Genomic DNA, 13,976 nt, shown 5'->3' on the forward strand with positions numbered 1-13,976 from the left:
TGAAAGCAGGATCAATCTCCTTGCAAAGTAAAACGATTTCATTCAAAGATTTCAACACATTTTTTTAATTCTACAATGTACTGTACAGAGAATCAATCCTGAACTCCCTTTTTCATTTCCTACATGAATTTCTTGAATGAAGACAATTCGAACAGGATATCCCTCAGAACATACACTTTGTCTCCAGCCCTCATACAGTTGCTAACCACCAATATTTGCTAACTCCCCATAGTCCATTCCTTCCCTATCATCTCAAAGTACAGGGTACATACGGTACCGTGTGTAATTTACTCTGAACAAACTGCTATTAAAGTCATTCACTGCAAGAGAGTACACCAACACCAAATGCCTTAATCACTTGTGAGTTGCAGACTTTTAGGATTTTATGTTCCTTTTCCGGGAGTGTACTGTGTATACATTGCATGTACCCAAAGGCCGAATACGGTATGGCATATGACCTTTGTGTTGCCATGGTGATATAAGGAAATGGCTAGATCAGTATAACATCTCTGTGTAGATTTTTCTTTTCTTTTCTGCTGGTCCTATGATGTATACACTTCATAAAATATTTATGAAGAAGAACTTCAAATTCTGTCTGCATATATGTGCTACGTGTGAGATTCTTTTATAGCTTTTAAGACAACAAGATTGCAAGGTCATTATGTTGACCATAATATGTCTGACAAAGCCCCTGGCTTATAGCTTTAATACAATGCAGTTGAACTACTTTGACAGTCTGATTTTCATCTTCTGCAGCAAATTAAAACTACTTCATCATGTCCATCTTTAAATCGTCAAAGACGCTTGTAGGGCACTATGAACTTTTTTATTCTTGTAATCATTATCACTATCATCATCATCACCACTACCATCACTACCAAATGCCATCACTGTCACTGCCTTCCTCCTCCTCCTCCTCCTCATTATCATCATCATCATCATCATCATCATCATCATCATTATCACTGTGATTAACATCTTAGTTTGCCAACACTGGACAAGCGAAGAAAATGTTGCAGCATCTGTCCGCACAAAAAACCTATACACATGCCATACATTCGGTGAGCGCTCCACTGTATCAAAACCAGAGGCCGGTATCAAAGCATGCATCTCTTCTACAACCAGCTCATTGGTATTATCACAGCGAGAACAAATATTATCACTTTCTGAGAAGCCTTTGGCAGCTTTGTGACGGATATGATATGGAAAACATGATGCTGTCACCTACCAGTTTTTGCTGCTAAAGGCACTATCATATTTTTTTTTTTTTTTTTGGTCAGTTTTGTAACAAACCTGTTTGGATGCATGGCTTCAATGCATTAAATACATGATACCACACAGCTAAAAACAAAAAAGAAAAAGAAAAAAAAAGAAAAGAAGACTTACATTGCTTCCACACAATGTCAAAAGCAAACCAACAAATATACAGAGAAGAAAAAGACTGAATCATTTTAGAATTGAAAAGAGAGAAAAAAAAGGTATGAGAAAAAAGGTACAATGTAAATGCTGATGACTTGTGCAAGGTCTTCAAATTGCGTAGGGCTGATGAACAATGACATAGCACGCACACACATAATGATGGGGCACAGACAATTGTTCTTGATTAATGATGCAACACCAGCACGGACTCTACCCTGCATTCTGCTGTTATTTGATGAGATGGAAACACATTTCAACTACAGTGCAGCCTTTTTCCCCCGAGAGGTGGCAAAACACTCCAACAATATTCATTGAAATCATCACGTAGTGGCTGAGTCATCTAGCAAAGCTCAAATAAATGAAAATGACAGCTTTTGGACGAGCTCTGTGTGGGTCAAGGCAATAAGAGATTAATTCAATACATCTGATGATGCGGTAATAATGTATGGGAATGACGTGCTCACGCTATGATGAACACAGTCTAGCAGAAAATTAGCTTCCATAGGGGTGTGGAGATAAGATAAAATGGTGAGAGATATACGTAGATGGGCAGAATTGGCTGTGAACAAAGCCTAGTCTTTAAAGAGGAAGTGGTGTCTTTGGACATAAAGTAAGGGACGGACTAAATCTTTCTTATATCATTCTATTCAATATGTCATTCACAGATGCCAACAATCACCACTTCATAAAGTCATTTCACTAAGAAATATTAGACATTCTAAATACGAGGTCCAAGCAATTTTATTCCAGGTTTATAAATGTCTCTTTTGTAGCAATCAAAGTGCACCATAACTGCTTTCACCCCCTTTTTTCTTCCACTTATATTTCATGAAGTGACAAAGTTTATCAAAATCACCTGGAACACATTGCTATTGTACCATATATTGGTAGCTTTCAAAATCAGATATTAAGATTGCAGGGCAGATGTAATTGCATTCCAATAACTTCCCTTTAACATGGTGTGCAGTAAATGAACTATGGATCAGCCAATTCCCTGCCAGTGCTAATTTGCAGGACACAGACTATCTCTAGATCACCTTACTGTTCACTGAATATCATTTATTCGGTATAATCCACAGCATGGAGAGTCTCCCCTTCTGCCGCTCTGACAAATATGGATAACTAATTTGAGAGCCTATTCTGAAGTTAAAGCCCTGAACAAAGATAGGACGCACAAAATACATTCTTGATGGTTATGATACCTAGGCACTTTCATTTTTACACTCTGGGAAACACACACCCAAACTATTCAGTAATGATACACCTGTCTCATACATTCCACTTTCTTCTCTCGACCTCACTGACTGAATTCTATGAGATGTTTCCGGACAGCATAAATTAGGCCCCAACCTTCATCTCGGATGTAATTCAAGAACTGGCAAATTTGTGTCTTTGAGGTCACATCTTAACCAAATGATTTTTTTTTTTCTAAAATTATACTCTGAATGTCACAGCTTGCTAATTCATTTGAATGGCAACCTGAGAAAGATTATGGCTGCTTCTAGCAGCGAACAAGAAAAACTGATTTTTTTTTTTTTTTTTTTCCCGTGGGACTACATGTATGCTAGATGCTGGATATTGGCTACAGTATATTCAACGGGGAACAGAAGCTTGCTTGTTCAATTGTAGTCTATAAGTAACTATAAGCAGACTGTGATCTAAATTGAAATCACACTGCACTGATGAAAAATAGGCAAGAGACAACAGACTTTTTAGAAGGGCAAGCACGTATAGTGTATATGGCCTCTATTCAGGAGTATCCGCTTGTGGTCACTGCAGCTTGCGATACCGATATTTGGTGTTTCACACACTAATTTGAATACTATAAAGATGTAAATTTTTGCAGCATTGAAATTCTTGGAACAATAGAAGCAAATATTTTCCCATTATAAGAACTGCTCCTGTACCATATGTCTTGATTTCACAGAATTAAATACACGCAAAGTTTATATTACCCAGCAGGGCACAAAAACAACAATAAAATACTTGTGCAAAAAATATCCACTTTTACAGAAGTTTCTCATGCATGGTTGTGAGTTGCCGGCATGGTGACTGTCAAAGTGTGGCTTGAATGGCAGTGCAAAGATGGCAGCAATGTCACAGCTAATCGTACTCAACAGACCAACACCCAGTTTACCAGGATGCTTTGAATACAAGACTAGTCTGGCTCTCACATCACAATTGGGAATTATCCAAATTCAGACATTGCCATCGTGTGAGAACATCGATCAAAACTTCTCTATGGAGACTAGTTTCTTGCAGATGACAAAGTTTTGTTTCCACAATACTTACAAATGATCATTGAAACCTCATCACTCCATCGATCTTTCTGCTTTCTACGGGTTTGACACTGATTTACTCTTCGGGATAACAGATGACGGAAGATGAGCAATCTAGGCACCATGTACATCACTGTATCTTAACGTCCTTTGACTGCAAAGTCAACTACATTTGGTTTCTGCAACCTTTCACGCTCCATACCCAAAAAGAAAACTCATCAATTGTTTGTATAGTGTATTCATATCTTTGTAAAGCCAAGGTTTCTGTTTGTGAGATCTTGTAATGGGTACACGACGAAGGCATATATTAGTTGCAATAAAAACAACTTGCCAGAGGAATTTCATAATTTGAAAAATCAGTTGCTTCTAACTATCAAAACTACTTCTAATATATTAGTAAACCTCATCGTGACCATGTCTAAATATTGGAAGTTGACATTAAAAAATGTTTGATTTAAGATTTTTATACATAAAGGCCCAATTTGGACCTTGTTTCAATGCTTTCAATATCTATAGAGACAGCACCTAGGTACTGAGAAAATGCATTCAAACTGATCTGCTTGCCTGTATGCACATTGAAGTACAAAAGTGTTTTAACCCATTGAGGAAGTGCTGATTTTGCTATAACACGCATCTGCCACAGACACCTGCCCAAGCAAATTTGGGACTAGTCCTCAACAAGTTAATGTGTAACTGTTCCTTCTGTGAATATAATAGAATATTTTACTTTGTTAATTTAGAAATTAATAATACATTCAAGTTTTGGATACTGAATCAAACTAGTCTCCATGAAAGTATATTATCTTCAAACAGTTATATGGCCATCTGAACATAAATTCCAAATTTGGATGTGAGAATCAAATTCTGTGTCACATTTGCTTGTTTTTTTAACCAGGGGAAAAAAAAAAGTTGCATTTAAGACAACCTTTGCTCATTTCAATCAAAGAACATTACTCCACTACATGGGTGTTGGTCTGTTTCAACAATGGGTGAATGGCGGTCTGTCATATAAGTGTGGCGTACTTTACCTCGACAGTCTAAGGGTTAGTACAAACGAAGGATTGGAGTTTAACACATAGGATTAAAAACAAACAAACAAAAGAGGAAGAGATTACTGCAAGCAAGGGTAATGAAAACAGGTGTTAAATATGGTGAAATGTTATCTGCTTTTAGTATTGATCAAGGATTTGTGGGCAGAGTGGAAGGACTACAAGCAATCAAAAAGAAAATATCTAGGGAGCATAAGCACTCATGAAGGCTGTGATTGTTTCACTGTGAATGCAGATCAAGTTATGGGATGTGTTACAAGAACTGCCAAGTGGCTCTCCGAAAGTCTAACTGGGTGTTGTCATCCTGCTGTGCCATTTGCTTTACACAGTATCATTGGTTCATACTAAATCTATACTTCCCTGACTTCTACAACATGAGGTACTCTGTGAAAGATGGGAGTTGACAGTAATAGCAATGTCCATTGTTTAATAACAGAATGCATCGCCTTTGTTCTTTACATGGGAATTTTCCAGCAAAGAGACTTTGAACCAAAGGCTTTTAGAATCCATGATTGTGGGGACTGAAACTTCAATGCAAAAAATAAAAAAATAGAAATATAAAAAAAAAAAAAAAAAAAAAAAAAAAACACCCTGTAACAAGAACCTGCAAGTCTGCTCATGAAATATTCTTTGTATAAAGATAATCATGCCTCACACAGTAATCATAATTGTGATCTGGATGCTGGTGAGGGCCTTTCATAATGTCATATGCACACCAGAATGATTCACTCCTGTAAAGCTGCAACCCACTTTTGAATCCTTGTGCACTGCGTGGATTACATTTTACATGTAAGTGGGCCGACTGAAGTGGTAAGTGAATCTCTTACGTACACTGTGATGGATTAACAATGGGCGGAACTTGTAATTGAACCCCCCCCCTCCTTATGTCCCCTTTCAAGATGAAATAAGGAGATAAGCATCTAAGCAAAGGCCTTTGAAGCACTCTGGGTACATTAAGGGTTGAATATTCTGCTTCATTTTTCATTTCTTTTCGCACGGAAAGAAACCAAGCCCTCATCGAGCCGTTTGTTATCAATTTCAGGAGGAGTGAGTTGCGCTATCTTTAAAAATTCCCATCAATCAACAGTTTTGGCACACTAGTATATGTGAGATGATAACTCGGTCTCGATTGCAGTTTTATGGGAGTCTCATTGGCTTGGATATGGATGATGCCCTTTAAGACTGAAACACATCATCAACCAGTAGAGATATTGAAGATGGTGTCACCTACCTCAGCATCGGCATAGGTCTGCCAGCTGTCTGTATCAGTCTCTAGGAGGAGGGAGTGGGCCTTGGTCCTCGGTGGTCTCCATCTCTGGGGAATCTCTGGGAGACAGGTCAGGACCACAAGCAGGTCCAGGGCTGCCTTGCCGCTGAAATATCACACAGAAATGAGGGGTGGGTTACAGGTATGAGCCAGAGAATGTAACAATACATCATTAAAGGACAAGTTCACCTTCATAGACATGTGGGTTGAGTGAATGCAGCAATATTAGTAGAACACATCAGTGAGAGTGTGAGGAAAATCGGACCATCCGTTCAAATGTTATGAATTTTTGAAGTTTCTGCTCAGTCACGGCTGGATGAAAAGACTACAACTATAGCTTGTGATGTCACTTGTGTACAACGATATAAAGAAAGAATAAAGAAAATTCAACATATTTCCATTTTTCTCTCATAACAAAAGAACACTTGACTTCTCTCTTTCAGAAGGCAGGGGGAATAATATTACCCTTAACATACGTCTGTAACAAGTTGAAGAAATGTGCACTTTATTCAAAAAGAAAAGTTTTGTGAAATTCTCTTTTTATTTTCCTTATATTGTTGTACGCATGTGACATCATACACTGTAGTAGTCTTCTCATGCAGTATTAACTGCACAGATACTTAAAAATAGTCATAACTTTCGAACGGATTGTCTGATTTTCCTCAAACTTTCACTGATGTGTTCTACTAATATTACTGCATTCTCTCAATCCTTATGTATATGAAGGTGGACTTGTCCATTAATGGCTATAACGGGCCTCAAAACCAGTTGTTGCCTGGTGGCCTGGGGAAGCTGGCAGCCACCATATTGCCTGATAGAGAAAATTATTGATAACATGAAAATGTGCATAATTGTAGGTTTATAATAATAACAATAACCATCATCATCACCATCATCTTGATAATGATAACAAGAATGATGATAATATAATCATCATTTTTAATATGATTACATTATTAATATCATCATTATGGTTGTTCTTTTTTTTAAATCATTGAGGGATAACAGGGGAAACGTTAGGCAGGCTTTTCCTACTTATATACTTGTAGCATTGTGATGGCATAAAAAGCTTGCCAAAGTTACAGGGTTTTGAGGAAATCCAAAGGAAGTGCACACACTTTCACTACGGCATTAATGTATCAAATGAGGGGAAACTGACACTTAGAATTCTATTTTTGATAATAAACATAATTTGATTTCCAATTTATAAAGGAAGACAAAAGATCCACTATTGAAAAGGATTTCACAGAGTTCTTTGTACATCAGTGCTACAAAGTCTTCTTGCATTTTTTTTTTTTTTTTTTTGGGGGGGGGGGTTAACAGGGATACAGCCCTGAAAAAAAAAATAATAATAATTAATTCAACAAAACGGCAGATTTTTATTTGGTACCCCAGGGTGCCAAAAACCTGCTTCATATATTACCAGCTGTCTTCACAACTCCGAACTACCTCCGTGAGGCCTCCTCATTACAGCTTCACACATTGGGAAGTGCTAATAAACTGCACTTGATGACTACAAGGTAGGAATTCGCTCTAATTAGCTCATAGCTCTAAGAGTTAAGTTGAATTCAGATATCAGTCATTAAAATAAGAGGTATAAACTTTGATGTTAATACTGTGAAGCAAGAAATTTTCATGGCATGAAATTTTTACGCCTTGCAGCCTACGGCCTTTTTCAATGCAATGAAAATTTCACTAATTCCCTCTGACATCCGATGCATACAGTGCAGACAAGAACTTAAGCGTGCATTTTAATTTTGCAAATCTCCGCTTGCGCGAAATTTACAACATGAAAATACAGTTTTACAGCAACTCCCCAAGAGGTTAAAACCATAGTACTGGCTCCCTGTGGCATGTACCTTATTCTAATTATTGCTCTCCCCATCTGATGTGTATGGCATACATATAAAATATCCCCATCCGTTTGTATAATGTCTGTTCACATCGGTTTTAAGGAAATATTTCTTAGTGTGTTTCTTCAAGCCATTCTTTTTTAATCAATAATTTTGTCATGTGTAATTAATGACAAACTTGTTTGTGGTATATTTAGTCTTTCATATCATATCAGTCAAATGTCAGGGGTATCTCTATCTTACATTGTGTACAAGCTTCTGGCTTTCTTTAGAGCCATCTCCTCTATTTATTGGCTCATTATACTGTCTATATAAGTAATCCCCAGGCCAGTTTTGCCAAATACAGTGATTTAGTTTGAATTTGCAATCGGCGATCTCTAATGGTCTTTTACTTTGGGGTAAGTCACCAAGAAGTGCATGATTCAATTCTATGCTAAGCACATCTGCAAAATATAATAGAATTCATTTTGAGTGAAAGTGCCTCAGTTTTTTATAGATTAGATTATGCAGATTCTTTTGGTGTATTCTTTATTGACATAAAACTCTGCAAACCATACACCAGTGACAGTGTCAACATACATGTAAATATGGGGAAAATGAGCTTGTATAATCATTATTTAAATGGAAAGCACATTTTGATCCTTGTGTCACAAGTGTGTCCACACACATTATTCAAGGTGTCTTCAGACAAAATTCAGATAGTTGACTTCCGTTAATGCTTTCAGGGTGATTTAAAAGTAAGGGGGGGGGGGGAGTATGGGTTTAAAGGACAAGTTCATCTTCATAGACATGTGGGTCGAGTGGATGCAGCAATATTAGTAGAACACATCAGTGAGAGTTTGAGGAAAATTGGATAATCGATGCAAAAGTTATGAATTTTTAAAATTTTTGTGTTGGAACCGCTGGATGAGGAGACTACTAAGGCTCGTGATGTCATATGAGTACAACAGTATAAAGAAAATGTAAAGAAAATTCCAACATATTTTCACTTTTTTCGCATAATAAAAGAGCACTTGACAATATTAGTCATATAGCATCGTCATTAGCAATATTAGTAGAACACATCAGTGAGAGTTTGAGGAAAATAGGACAATGCGTTCAGAAGTTATGAATTTTTGAAGTTTCTGCTCAGTCACAGATGGATGAGAAGACTACCATACAGCTTGTGATGTCACAACGATATAAAGAAAGAATAAAGAAAATTCAACATATTTCCATTTTTCTCGCATAACAAAAGAACAATCGACTTCTCTCTTTCAGAAGGTAGGGGGAATAATATTACTCTTAACATATGTCAGTAACAAGTCGAAGAAATATGCACTTTATTCAAGAAGTAAAGTTTTGTGAAATTCTTTTTTTATTTTCCATATATTGTTGTACGCATGTGACATCACATACTGTAGTAGTCTTCTCATCCAGCAGTAACTGTGCAGATACTTTGAAAATTCATAACTTTTGAATGGATTGTCCGATTTCCTCCAAACTTTCACTGATGTGTTCTACTAATATTGTTGCCTTCACTCAATCCACATGTATATGAAGGTGAACTTGTCCTTTAACTATGAGTTTAACTGACTATGTCCAGTATCACACTCTTGAAAGGGTACATTATGAAGCTAAAAACAGAAGTTTCATAATATCATGTGTTTGCATGAAAGGATACATTGAAAAGAAAAAACAAGGTAATAAAAGACTTATAATGCCCCTTGTAAACTACATCAAGACAACTGCGGTTTCCAGTTAATGGGGACATGTGAAATCAAAAGCATGTTCCCTTAAACTCCCAAGGGAACAGTTAACCTGTTGAGGATGGACTGATTTTGCTACAACACACATTTCCCGTAGACCCCTGCCCGAGTATACTCGGGACTCGTCCTCAACGGGTTAAAGGAGACCTTACAGCTCTCCACTACATATGATAAACAAAACTAGATTCGATTTCTATTACTTCAATTACAATCTCTTTGAGAAGATGTCAGAAGATTTATCCGGCACTTGATTTCATACTGTCACACACTGAAAGAGATGGAAAACGTACTGGTGTGAGGAAACAAAGAGCAAAAAGTGTGACCGACATGTCTGCCATAAGCTTCAAGTCCTGCATTTGAAAATTGTCCATGGTCAAGGGCCAGTGAAATCGACAAATCGATTAAAGGAGGCATTAGTTTTATGTACACATAATTTAACATGGCACTATGATTCTGAATTTGATTTCTCCATGTCATTTGCAGGACTGTTTCAAAAGCTCCAGTTTGATATACTTTGCCGACGTATTGCATACACTTTCAAAAGATTCGGATGACTCGTCATATGGTAGAAGCCAATTTGATGACCATGTCACCTCCCATTCAAGCCTAAACGCACACTTGGGTGTTGTTTTGTTGTTGTTGTTGTTTTGTGCATCAAAATGAAATTGATACATTCCTTGTATGTTGTGAAATTTTCAATGTAACGTCATGCTTCCTCAAAACAAACAACTAAAGACCCACTACTGAATCATGAAAGAGTTCAAGAAATAATCCAAACAAACTTTCTCGTACATACATTTCTTTTTCTCATACTATACACTGGGGCTCAACTGAATGGTGAAATATCATATAACTACTCAACTTAACCCTATTCTACCTGGGGGGGGGGGGGTCAAATTGACCCCCCCTCGACATTTCGCACCACGATTTCGCAACGCGCAAAGCTTTTGCCGCGTCGTTTCATGACTTTTTTCACTGAAGTCTCCCGCATATTTTGAGACCAAATTTGCGACGTCCGGGTACACCTTTTTGAAGTTACGTAATGTTTTGCATATGCATGTCAACCAAAAAACAGCTCAAATTCATGATATCGTGTGCAAATCCAATGCAAACTGTGTTTTTTGGTTAAATTGATATAAATTAGATTATTTCAACTTTTAACCATTGAAATTAATCAATTCTAGTGTAGATAAGCCTTAAAAAGTGCCTGCAACAAGTTCTGGCAAAAAAATAATAGAAAACAAAAGGTTGAAAAAACAGTAAAATACATAAGAAATTAACAAAACAATAAAAAACAAAAGAAATTAATTTCAATTGAGCTATATTTTTACACGAAAATTGTTTGATGTGTCTTGAGAAATTCTGACACAAAAATTTAGCAATCCTCCAGTCTTTTTAATGGAGTTATAGGTGAAAATATGATTTCATGCACAAATTTGCATAATTAATTTATTAAAAATAGAAAGGCAATATTTTTCTATTGTATGACAATGTAATCTTGTAGTTGACATCCAGCTCTATCTTCAGGCAAAATTTCGCAGCGATCGCGCAATCGGCGGCCGAGATCTAAAGGGGGGGGGGTCAAATTGACCCCCCCTCAGTAAAAACTTGGTCTCAAATAGCTCAGTTAGAACAGGGTTAAGCTTCTCGAATAATGGGTAACACTGACACTATCTTATCTGAGAGTGGTTTGCAGAGTACCCTCATATTCAATATTAGCATTGCTTTATCTGATAACTTTGATGACATTGAAATCTCAAAGAGCAGCTCAACAAGGTTATCATCATTATGCGCATCACATATGTCATTGAGTGCAAGGAGAAAGCGAAATACATGTAAGAGCGACGCCCAGGGAAATATGTACTGGCTGTCTGATGATCGCTGTGATTAGACCACAGGACTTGTTGACTCTTAAGGGCAGTATGATCTCCCTTGTACATGCCATCATCCATTTGATGCAAAAGTGTCCCTAAAGTCTTCACACGATTTTTAAAACATACAGCCAGCAAATGCAAAGGAGCTATACAGAGTGCACTTATCCAACAAGCACCACACTTGAGTACAAAGTATACTAATAATTATATTCTGGCTGATTAGATGACAAGCTGAATTGTATCATGGCTTTTATCTTTCTCATGTACTACTGATAGGAGAACAGAAATAATCACCAAATCTACATTCTTGTAATAGTGCTTGTACAATGAAATTTTTGAAGAGATAACTGGCTGAAAAGGCATTTGATATCAGGTCTAAAACCCATCTCATAGATTGCTATCTACAAAGTACCATTGAGACAGATAACCTGTAAAATGCCCAATTAACTTGAGTGCTATATAAGATGGCCTTCACTGATAGAGTGAACAACACTTTAACCTGAAGCGGAATCTACGTATACTCTTTCTCCCCTGCATGATATAAATTTCTCATGCACAGGATGCTGGGTCATATGGGTCGTAACTATCGCATGTATGTCAAGAAAAATGATGGCAATAATGAAACTACTACTACTACTTCTAGTACTACGACTACTAGTACTATTACTTATAATAATAATTATGATAATAACGATAATAATAATAATAATAATCATCATCATCATCATCATCATCATTATCATTATTATTATCATTATCATCATTCTTATTATTGTTATTATTATTATTATTATTATTATTATTATTATTATTATTATTATTATTATTATTATTATTATTATTATCATTATCATTATTATTATTATAATTAAAATAAAAACTGTAGCAACAGCATCAACCATAAAAAAAATCACAATAACACTAAACATCATCATCATATTCTTTATCATCATCATCGTCTTCATCACCATTAGCATAATGAAAAGAACAAAGATGACAAGGATTAAAGGGAGATGTCAAACCTGTTGGCTTTCAAAACTTGTAGTCGGCCTGGAAACACCTCGGTTTCGTGGAACATCAGACCCAACGTTTCAATCAGCACAATGACCAGTCTGGTGAAATTACAAAACAAAGATGACATTGCCATGATTTCACCACAAACCTGATATTTTCCACACTGCTGGAATAGGATATTAGAACATAACCTGCATCAGCCAGACAGTGATCATTTCCTTTGTTCTAGCTCATTATCCACACAACCGCTTAAGTTAAAGCCCCTTCCAACTTTCAGCATGATATGTACACTTTTCATAAAAATAACAGAAACACATATATGAAAAATGTAAACTTTAATGCCATAATGCTGATGTAAAAAGTTTAGTTTAATTATACGTCGTTTCTTATTCAACATCCAACTCCCAAACAGCCTTGTGACTGCCATTTGATATTATCTGAAGTGAATACAATCATACTGAAACCACTGCCCACTTTAAAACACGATGCTATGAAACAAACATGGATTTGATAACACTTATATCTAAAACTAAAGGTTTCTCTAGTGCATATCTCCTTGTGACATTCAAAACTAGATTTCTAAAGAGCCATTGATTGTTATGACCATTTGCAGCACACACACACACACACTCACACACAGAACAAATCCTGCTTCCTTAAAGGACAAGTTCACCTTCATTAACATAAGGATTGAGAGAATGTAGCAATATTAGTAGAACACATCATTGAAAGTTTGAGGAAAATCAGACAATCCGTTCAAAAGTTATGAATTTTTGAAGTTTTTGTGCAGTCACCGCTGGATGAGAAGACTACTGCAGTGTATGATGTCACATGCGTACAACAATATAAGGAAAATAGAATGAGAATTTTACAAAATTTCATCTTTTGAAAAAAGTACACATTCCCATGACTCGTTACTGACATATGTTATGGGTAATATTATTCCCATTGCCTTTAGAAAGAGGCAAGTCAAGTGCTCTTTTATTATGCGAAAAAAGTGAAAATATGTTGGAATTTTCTTTACATTTTCTTTATACTGTTGTACTCATATGACATCACGAGCCTTAGTAGTCTCCTCATCCAGCGGTTCCAACACAAAAATTTTAAAAATTCATAACTTTTGCATCGATTATCCAATTTTCCTCAAACTTTCACTGATATGTCCTACTAATATTGCTACATTCTCTCAATCCTTATGTTTATGAAGGTGAACTTGTCCTTAAAGCTTTAAGAGAGGAAAACTTATTTTATTTCATTCCTGATATTTTGCAAAGAAAATTCCAAGAAATGGTCCTCTTTTTTCTTTTTTTTTAAAAATCTGAATGTTTCTTACCAGTAAGTGAAAACAAGATACGAGCTCAGGTTTCCTCTATCTACACTCACATATAAAGTGACAATTCTGTACCAGGATGAGATAACTGCAATCTACATTATTTCAAAGCTTACTTCCTGAAACACTACAGAGGTATTTCC

The 13,976-nt window shown here is 36.3% G+C and overlaps 1 protein-coding gene across 1 annotated transcript in view; it reads right to left on the reverse strand.

The window, feature by feature from the left end:
* Nucleotides 1–13,976, reverse strand: part of LOC140246076 (uncharacterized protein C12orf56-like) — a 48,140-nt gene that overhangs the window by 17,074 nt on the left and 17,090 nt on the right. The window contains exons 6-7 of the mRNA XM_072325521.1: nt 12,512–12,601; nt 5,979–6,120 (exon numbers count right to left, since the gene is read on the reverse strand). Coding sequence (XP_072181622.1) covers nt 5,979–6,120; nt 12,512–12,601 — 232 coding nt within the window. The remainder of the gene's footprint in view (nt 1–5,978; nt 6,121–12,511; nt 12,602–13,976) is intronic.

The sequence above is a fragment of the Diadema setosum genome, chromosome 2, assembly GCF_964275005.1.
Source record: "Diadema setosum chromosome 2, eeDiaSeto1, whole genome shotgun sequence".
Taxonomy (NCBI): Eukaryota; Metazoa; Echinodermata; class Echinoidea; order Diadematoida; family Diadematidae; genus Diadema; species Diadema setosum.